The 8,777-nt window shown below is 44.4% G+C and overlaps 1 protein-coding gene across 1 annotated transcript in view; it reads right to left on the bottom strand.

Moving 5' to 3' along the window:
* The window catches only part of EDEM1 (ER degradation enhancing alpha-mannosidase like protein 1), a 65,740-nt gene extending 65,606 nt beyond the window's left edge, over nucleotides 1-134 (bottom strand). Inside the window, 1 exon segment of the mRNA XM_042782722.1 lies at nucleotides 2-134. Within this exon segment, the coding sequence (XP_042638656.1) occupies nucleotides 2-134 (133 nt within the window).
* Nucleotides 135-8,777: the final 8,643 nt, after the last annotated feature.

The raw sequence follows: 8,777 nt of genomic DNA, 5'->3' as shown, positions 1-8,777 counted from the left end.
CGCTGGAAGCCGAAGCTGAGCGGAAAGCGCTGGTAGAAGCCCATGCTGGGCCCCAGCCCGAAGACGAGCCACAGAACCCCATGGAGGCCGAGCCGGAGGAGCACCAGCCCCAGAATGAGCGCTCGCCATTGCATGTTCGCGCGGGCGCCGCGGGCATTATTTTAAAGCGCCGGGGCCTCCCCGGCGGACCACCGCACCCCACTTCAGCGCCCTAGCCTGCTCACTTCCCCTTTAAGGAACTCTCCCGTGACGCACCAGGAACTGACCCATTGTCCCCCACCCCCAGTCCCTCGGGCTCTGCCGGCTAGGCCCCGCGTTCGCCCGCCCGGTCGCCAGGGATTGGCCTGGCCCGAGCCCGGCCTCGCAGGGCGCGGCCCGGGACTCCCTCCCACCGCAGAGGCCGCCCAGATGTCCGCAGCGCTATAAGACCCCGCCCCTCTCCAGGACCCGCCCACTCTTCGACTCCAACCCCGCCCCCTGGGCGGTCCAGAGTCCGGATGGGCTGGCGTGGCGAGAAGGGGTCGCTCAGGCTTCGGGCGAGGGAATTTCCAGCCAATGGGAGCGCGTCGCGGTGAGCCCGCCGGTCGCTGGACGAAGACGTGGCGGGACCCGACCGGCTTGGGGCATTAAGTGTTTCTGGCAAAGCTGGGGTGAGAGAATAACACTCCAGATCTAGTTCAGAGGTGATGACAGCTAAAGGACACATGAAGAAAGGGACATCTGTATATAAAAAGAGCCCCTTTTCCATAGTAGGGACAGAGTTTTTAATTTGTATGTTTATGGGGGCTGTGGGGTGCCATGATACTACCTTTTAGCTCTGTTGTTATTGTTGTTATGTGCCGTGGAGTCGGACTGGATTCACAGTGATCCCTCCTTGGGTTTCCGAGGCAGTATCACTAGGGAAGTAGATTGCCCCATCTTCCTTCCGGGGAGTGGGAATGGCTGGCGATTCCGCCAGCCTTCTGGTTAGCTGTCAAGGGCCTTAGACACTACTACCAGAGCTCCCCTGCACTATAGAAGGGCTCAAGGATGTATATAAAAGTGTTCTTTGGTAATTCATAGGTTCTGGAAATTTCAGAAGATAATTGAGTTAGGTTACATTGCTTTTGTCTTAGAAATAGGATCTTGAGGTTCGGGGGGAGTCGAAGCTGCCACCACCACCAAATTATTTTTCTTGTTAGGTGCTGTAAAGTAGATTTCTACCCACAACGAACCCATGTGACAAAGAAGAAGTGACAGAGTACAACTGCCCCATAGGATTTCTGCTGTAATATTCAGGGGAGCAGAGCAGCTGCACTGGTTCAAACCAACCTTTTGGTTAGCAGTTGAGTGCTTCTCCTCTTGCCCTTCTCACTGTCAACTGTCTCTCCTGTCCCCTTCAGCAGTGACCTAACCTTTGAGGGTTGGGAGTTTTCTAGTCAAATCACTTTATCTCTGTGTATAGTTCCTATGATAATTAAGAGGATTGGAAAACTCAGCTCTGAAGGTTTTCATGCAATGATTCAACAGTTTGGAGTTTTAGTTTGTTGTGGTTGGAAATGTCTGCTAAGGCTTATCTTCCCTAAATTCAGCCCATGTGCCTGTTACACCAGTGTTTCTGAAAAGCTTGGGATATAAAGCCTGATGGGCCCCCTAAGTCAGAGATAGGCTGAGTGACCAAGGAAGTGATTAAAACGGTGATAAGTTGTCATGTGGCTCTTACATTCTCAGGGTCAGGGGACATTTTGCAATACAGAGGAGTAATGAAGACTGAAAAAAGAGACCAAGGAAACATTTAACTATAACACACAGTGGCTGACACATAAAAACCAAACCAAACTCACTGCTGTGGAGTCAAACCCCACTCATAGTGACCCCTCTTTGGGTTTCCAAGGAGGTATCACTACGGAAGTAGATTGCCCAACCTTCCTTCTGAGGAGTGGCTGGTGTGTTTGAATCACCAGCCTTCTGCTTAGCAGTCAAATGCTTTAGGCACTACGCCACCAGAGCTCCTGTGGCTGACCCTAGTAAGGCCCTTTGTTGACTGAACCTAAATGTTTGCAGTTCTAACCCACCCAGTGGTGCCATAGAAGGCCTGGCAATCTGCTTCTGTTGAGATTACAGCCAAGAAAACCCTCAGGAGCAAGTCTAATCTACAGCACATGGGGTCACCTTCAGTGAGCATCACCTCAACAATAATGGTTTTTGGTTGGGGTTTGGGAAGGACCCTGGTGGAAGCCCAACTCCAGCACCTGATTCTGAACTTGGAGGCTCTGCCTTCCGAAAACTTGCAAACTGAATGTGAATTTTAAGCTGCATGTTGTATGTTTCCTTCCTAAGTGAATTTAGTGCAAATTATGACTTAAATTTGATCTCACACTACAATCAACTATAGATCACATTGATGACAGCTCCTGTCCTCACATTAGAGATAACCTCTAAGAAATAAAAAAAAAACAAACTTAATAACCTTAATATCATCAAACTTTGGAAAGATGTTTCTCATGGTAAAACTGACAAGAGCTGTCAGTCATCTAGCTCTGCATGGTTGTCAGAGCACTTTCACATGTCTCATTTAATCTTCACAGAAAACCTTGTGAGGTCTATTTTATAAGCCAAACCAAAACCCACTGCCATCAAGTCAATTCTGACTCAAAAATCAGGCAGAAGGACTCAAGTTCTAAGAACTAGTTAGCTTGAGGCAGAAAAAGAACTACTACTCAGGTCTTTTCTGCTTTTGTCCAGAGCTATTTACATTTCAAGTAGCTGGCCTTCAAGCCAAAAGACTGGGCTTTTCTATTCCTCACAATCACCCCACAACCAACTATGTTGACATTAGTGCCCTGCAAGGCCCACCCTCATATTTAGAGGCCTGGTCAGAAAGATTTCCTTCTCAAACTGAATTAAAAGAAAATGGAATATCTCATGACTAGCCCTTTGGATTAGACTAGGCCTTCCCTCAAGGTCAATGTCATTGATCAGGACAATTCTCTTATTTTATTGTTGTTGTTGTTGTTATGTGCCGTCGGACCTGACTCATAGCAACCCCTCCTTGGGTTTCTGAGGCAGTATCACTATGGAAGTATTTTATTAGGAAGCCCTAATCTTAAAAATCAAACTCTTTCAAGAGTTTGATTGTAGTAAATTTTTCTATAGATACTCTCACAAGAGCTTCAGGAAACCCTTGAAAAAAAACATAGAAATGAGGCACTTTCATGATAAAATATAGGGACATTTGGTGGTTCGGAGGTAGAATTCTTACCTTCCATGACCGAGAAAAGAAAAACAAAAAAACATTCCCATCTAATCAATTTTGACTCAGAGACTCTACAGGACAGTTTCTAAGGCTGTAATCTTTATGAAATCAGACTGCCACATCTTTCTCCCTGGGAGTGGCTGGTGGATTCAAATTGCCAACCTTTTGGTTAGCAGCAAGTGTTTAACCACTGTGCTGTTCAATTCCCAGCCAATGCATCTCATGAACAGCCAACACCCATTTGTTAGTGGAGGTTTGCTATGATGCTGAACAGGTTTCAGCAGAGCTTCCAGATGAAGATGGACTAGGAAGAAAGGCCTGGCAATCAACTTCTGAAAATCAGCCAATGAAAGCCCTATGGATCCCAACAGTCCGATTCACCACTGAGCATGGGGTAGCATTTCATTACATTCCTTTGCGCATGAGTGCAAAAAGGGCATAGTGGTGGTATCCTCTGACCTCCTCCAATTTCAACAGGGGGAGACAGATCACCATTAACAATATTAGTCCAAGGCTGATCTCTATTAAAGAGGTCAGACATGCCTCCATCCTTCAACCTTTGCAATTCTGACACCAACCATCCCTCCTACGGCACTCTCCACTTGGCGGCAGGGTTCAATAATTTGTTGCCATGACCACACGGACCTCACAGTCAATACTCAAAATATGGAGTTTATTTGGGAAGTAATAGGTCACAATTCAGGTTCAGGAACACTCGGATTACAATTCTTTGATCAAGACAGCCTCCCCTCAGTATGAACTGCTGTATGGAAAATGAATTTTCTCTGTAAACTTTCACACAAATCACAATTAAAAAAAAAAAAGACAGCCTCCCCTCAGCCATGACTACCAGCACACCACTCTTTGGCCCTTAGCCTCTTGGCCTGGCCTCTGCCCTGCTCCGGCAAGTGTTACAAAGCTCTTTTAGCTCTGCCGATAGGTGCACCCCACTCCACCAGCAACCCTCCTGGCCAAAAGCCCTCAGCTTTCTCACTCCATGGGCCAGCAAGCCCACTATTCTGTCTCATTCTGATCTCTCTGTTCTTCTGCTGCTGCTAGTATCACCATCTCTCTGCACAGGATGAGCTCCACTCCTGCTACTTCCCTCTCTTGGTGACAGTGAGATCCCCTCTTCTGCCTCTGGGAGGACTCATTTTAAGCCTAGTGGAGTGAGGGAACTGCCAAATATCCACATTAGGGTTCCATACACCTTATTTCCATGGTCCCACCACCATAAGGGTATCCTGTACCTTATCTACATTCTGGAAAACTCCCCAGTCACATTGGTGAGCCAGAAAGTACCCCACATTTACATCTAGTGAGAGTCACAAAGACCGTGGCTAGAAGAGCCACACTAAGTACTTCACTGCAGAGCAGTTAGTTTGCCATGAGTCGATAGCTAACATCAACCTGGTAAAAATGACTTTACTCTGGAGAAGAGGCATAAAGAGCAGCAGACAGGTAAAAAATCAGAGTCAGGAGTCAAATGGCAGGTGTTTGCTCCACCCTCTGAGTTACCTTCGGGAGTTACTGTTAATTTTACTGGCCTTCCCTCATCTGTAACATGAGAGTAATAGGAATAGTACTTACCACATTTGGTAATTTTGAGACTTACCTATAATAGTGCTGCATCCATAATGAGTCCTGTTATCACTGCTCTTCAACTCTGAAGCTTTTTAAGACCAGCATCTAGTAAAAATACCTGGTACACATACACCTGATGTTTGTTGGATGAATTAAACAATTAAGCCCTCCTCTCCAGTTTCAAAAAACTATCTTCAAAACGTATCTTAAGAAAAATGTGTTTTGTGAAATCGGGTATAAAATAGGACAAGGGCTAAAACTCACCTCAGCAAAAGAGCTGAAAAAGTCCTGAGTCCTCAAGAAAAATTCTGGTTCTATTTAACTCAACCTGTGGTAACTCCCCTATATCACAGTTCTAAATCTCAGGTGATCTAATTCAATCTCCCTACTTTCACAGTGAGAGGGAGGTGACCTGGCTAATAGAACTACCTTCATGTCTTTAAAGCTATCTGACATCATAAATAAATGGGCTAACATTCCATTTTTTAGAATCATTCTTGAGAGTCTGAGTGCATGAATCAATGCACTAGGATCTCGAAACTGCTAGCAGAAAAAGCCTCTGGCCCTATGATCCTTATCAATGGATAGTCCCAGAGCTTCTACATTAAATGTGTGAGGTAAAACAGTCTATCAAAATGAGGGATTTTCATAATAGAGCTAATGGGGCGGGAAGTTATGATAACTTCTTAACCACAGCCAAATACCCTGAGAGAGCAAATTGAGTTGTTAGGCCCGTGGGCTCAGAACCAGAGTCACTAGGACCTCGAGCTCAATTGGCATAACATACTACACAGAAACATTGTTCTACATCCTACATTGGTGAGTAGCAACTGGGATCTTAAAAGCTTGCAAGCAGCCATCTAGATGCAACAATTAGTTTCTCTTCCTTGGGAACAAAGAAGAATGAAGAAAACCAAAGACACATGAAAACAATTAGTCCAGGGGACTAGTAGACCAAGTGAACCCCTGTCTGCATGACCCTGAGACCAGAAGCACTAGATAGTGCCTGGCTATCACCATCAACTCCTCGGAAAGGGATCAGTGGAGGACATCCTGGATAGAGTGGGAGGAAAATTTTGAAACAAAACTCAAAATCATAAAAAAAAAATCATAAAAAAACACAAAAAATCATAAGGAAACCCCAGAGACTATGCCCCCTAGTCACCCTTTGGCCCTGGAATTAAATTCACTCCCATGGCTTTCAGCCAAACAATAGATAGGCATATAAGGTGAATTTGCACCAGGTAAGTACACTCCTTAGAACAATCAACCATAGGCGATCAGAAGGTCAGTATTTGCACAGGGAGATTGCTTAGATGGCAGGAATACATAAGAAAGGAGGACATAGGGAAAAGGTAGCCACAGGAGGAAGTGGCAACAGAGCTGTTATGCAATCAATATTTTGAAAAAAAAATTTTATTGAATGGAAAATGAATTTGTTCTGCAAATGTTCACCCAAATCACAATTTTAAAAAAAAAAAAAAAAAAGGGGAAGAAAAAAATTGAAGACAATACAGGGGCAGGACCATCCAAGATCCAGATATCTCTGGAATGGAAGGTCTGAGTCCTTGTACAGCAAGGAAAAAAAAAAGAGAGAGCTGGTTGCGGGAGATACTATAATTAAAACCAAATTGTTGCCATCAAGCCAGTGCCAACTCAGGGCAACCCTATGTGTCTCAGAGTAGAACTCGCCTACATAGGGTACACAGGGTACATATGGTTTGCATTAGGCATGGCTTATTATTTACTCTTTGTTTCATCCTCAACAAATAGATGAGGTACTACCATATAGAGAAAGCTAAATTAATATTTACTGAATAAATGAGCAAATGATTAAAGAAGAATGGAGACAAACGCAAATTATAATAGCTTTTCTTTGTATGACAGCAACTTTTTTTTTCAGCAAATGTATATGGTAGTTAAGGTTGTGTGTCAACTTGGCTGGGCTGTGTGGTTTTAAGTGGCTGGGCTGCTGGATGTAGTTATTCCCCATGCTAACACTGTGGTCACCCTCCAGGGTAGAATCTGCTGTGAGCAGCTAAGTAGTTGCCTTTGGGGTGTGGTTTCCTTCATCTATAAGGAGATGCTTTGAAAAAGGCCTCCAGCTCTTTGACACATTTTGGATCCTGCATTTGGCCTCTAGTTCCTGGATTTGAACCCTGTGGTTTGCTGTGTTGCCTACTGATCTTGGGATTGTCACATTCTACTGGCTGTCCCAAGTTCATCAGCCTCAGCAGCCAACAGGTGCAAGAATTATAAGAAGCCTCCAGCTCCCATAGGCCTGGAATAAGAGGCCTTCACTTGGCCCCTAGAGCTAACACTCTGTATTGGGACTTCTAGCCTCCTAAACAGTAAAAGGATAAATTCCTCTTTGTTAAAACCATCCACTTGTGATACTTTTGTTATAGCAGCACTAGAGAACCAAGGCAATGTACCAGAAATGAACCATGTAAACTGAATGTTGCCCTTTAAAGGAATTACCTTGGGGTGGGCTGTAAGCAAAAATTGTGCACATTGCTACTGTTTGTTCACAGTTTGTTCATATACGTTTTTCAGCTCATCACACATTCCCTTGTTGTGTTGTTGTTATGTGTGCTGTTGAGTTGATTCAGACTCATAGTGACCCTATAGAACAGAGCAGAGCTGTCCTACAGGGTTTCCAAGACTGTAAATTTGTTTACAGAAGCACTGCCACATCTTTCTCCTGCACTGTGACTAACTGGGTTTGAACTGCCAATCTTTAAGTTAGTAGGTGAGTGCTTAACCACTGTGCCACCAGGGCTCCTTTATATAATATACCCATTGCCATCGAGTTGATTCTGACTAATAGCAACCCTCATTAGGTTTCCAAGGCAGTAAATCTTTATGGAAGTAGACCGTGCATTTTCCTTCCTTCAGTGGAGCAGCTGGTGGGTTTGAACCACCAACCCATTGGTTAGCAAATGCTTTAGGCACTGCACCACCAGAGTTCCTTTTCATATAATATTAAAAACAAAACAAAAAAAAAAAAAAACCCACAACTCACTTCTGGTTCTGACTCATAGTGACCCCTCCTTGGGATTCCGAGGTGGTATCTCTATGGAAGTAGGTGCCCGGTCTTCCTTCTGAGAGTGGCTGGTGGGTTTGAACCATCAGCCTTCTGGTTAGCAGTCAAATCCTTTAGGTATGTAAAATATGTTGTTGTTAGGTGCTGTCCACTCAATTCCAACTGAGGGACCAGATAGGGCAAAGTAGCACTGCCCCATAGGATTTCCAAGGCTATCTTTATGGGAGCAGATCACCAAGTATACTCCAGCAGAGTAGCTTGTGAGTTCGAACTGAGCTTTAGGTTCACATCTGAACACTTAATCATTGCCCCACCAGGACCGACACACATTTCCTTTGGGAAAGAAATTTTTTTTTTTTTTGGCTTTTCTTCCCACGTGTCTCTGTGTAAACTCGAACCTTCAATCTTTCAGTTAGCAATGGAGCACATTAGCAGCTTGTACCACCCAGGGACTCCAAACTATAATTATCAACCTATTAATGTCCTATTTCCCATGTTCACAAGGGAACACATCAATTTTGTTTGTTCCCCTCATTATTTTAAAAGTATTTTCTGCTTCAGTTTTCGGCAAAGCTCTAAAACTCTAGCAAAACCTAACAGCACAGAGATTATAAAGTGTAAACATAAGTTCTAAACCATTTACCCCAAAATCAGTAGTAGGTATATATTTGTCCACTATGTATACCAGAGTAAACATTTTCTGCACTTTGGGAGAAATGGTTTAAAAATGTAAAATGTCTTCCCTGTGTATGCACAGGGACATAGCTCAGGGGGCAGGAGTGCATGAAGAGATGGACATGGGGAAGAGGTAACTACGGGGAGGAAGTGGGAGGGGAGCTGTTGCATTGTGGTAAATTGTAGTCAATGTCATGAGACAAAGTATATGTGAGCTGCTGTATGGAACGTGAATTT

This window comes from Orycteropus afer, unplaced genomic scaffold, assembly GCF_000298275.1.
Source record: "Orycteropus afer afer isolate SDZICR_OR568_19922 unplaced genomic scaffold, OryAfe1.0 scaffold00429, whole genome shotgun sequence".
NCBI lineage: Eukaryota > Metazoa > Chordata > Mammalia > Tubulidentata > Orycteropodidae > Orycteropus > Orycteropus afer.
Note: the sequence above shows the minus strand (reverse complement) of the source record. Positions and strands in the feature narration are given on the sequence as shown.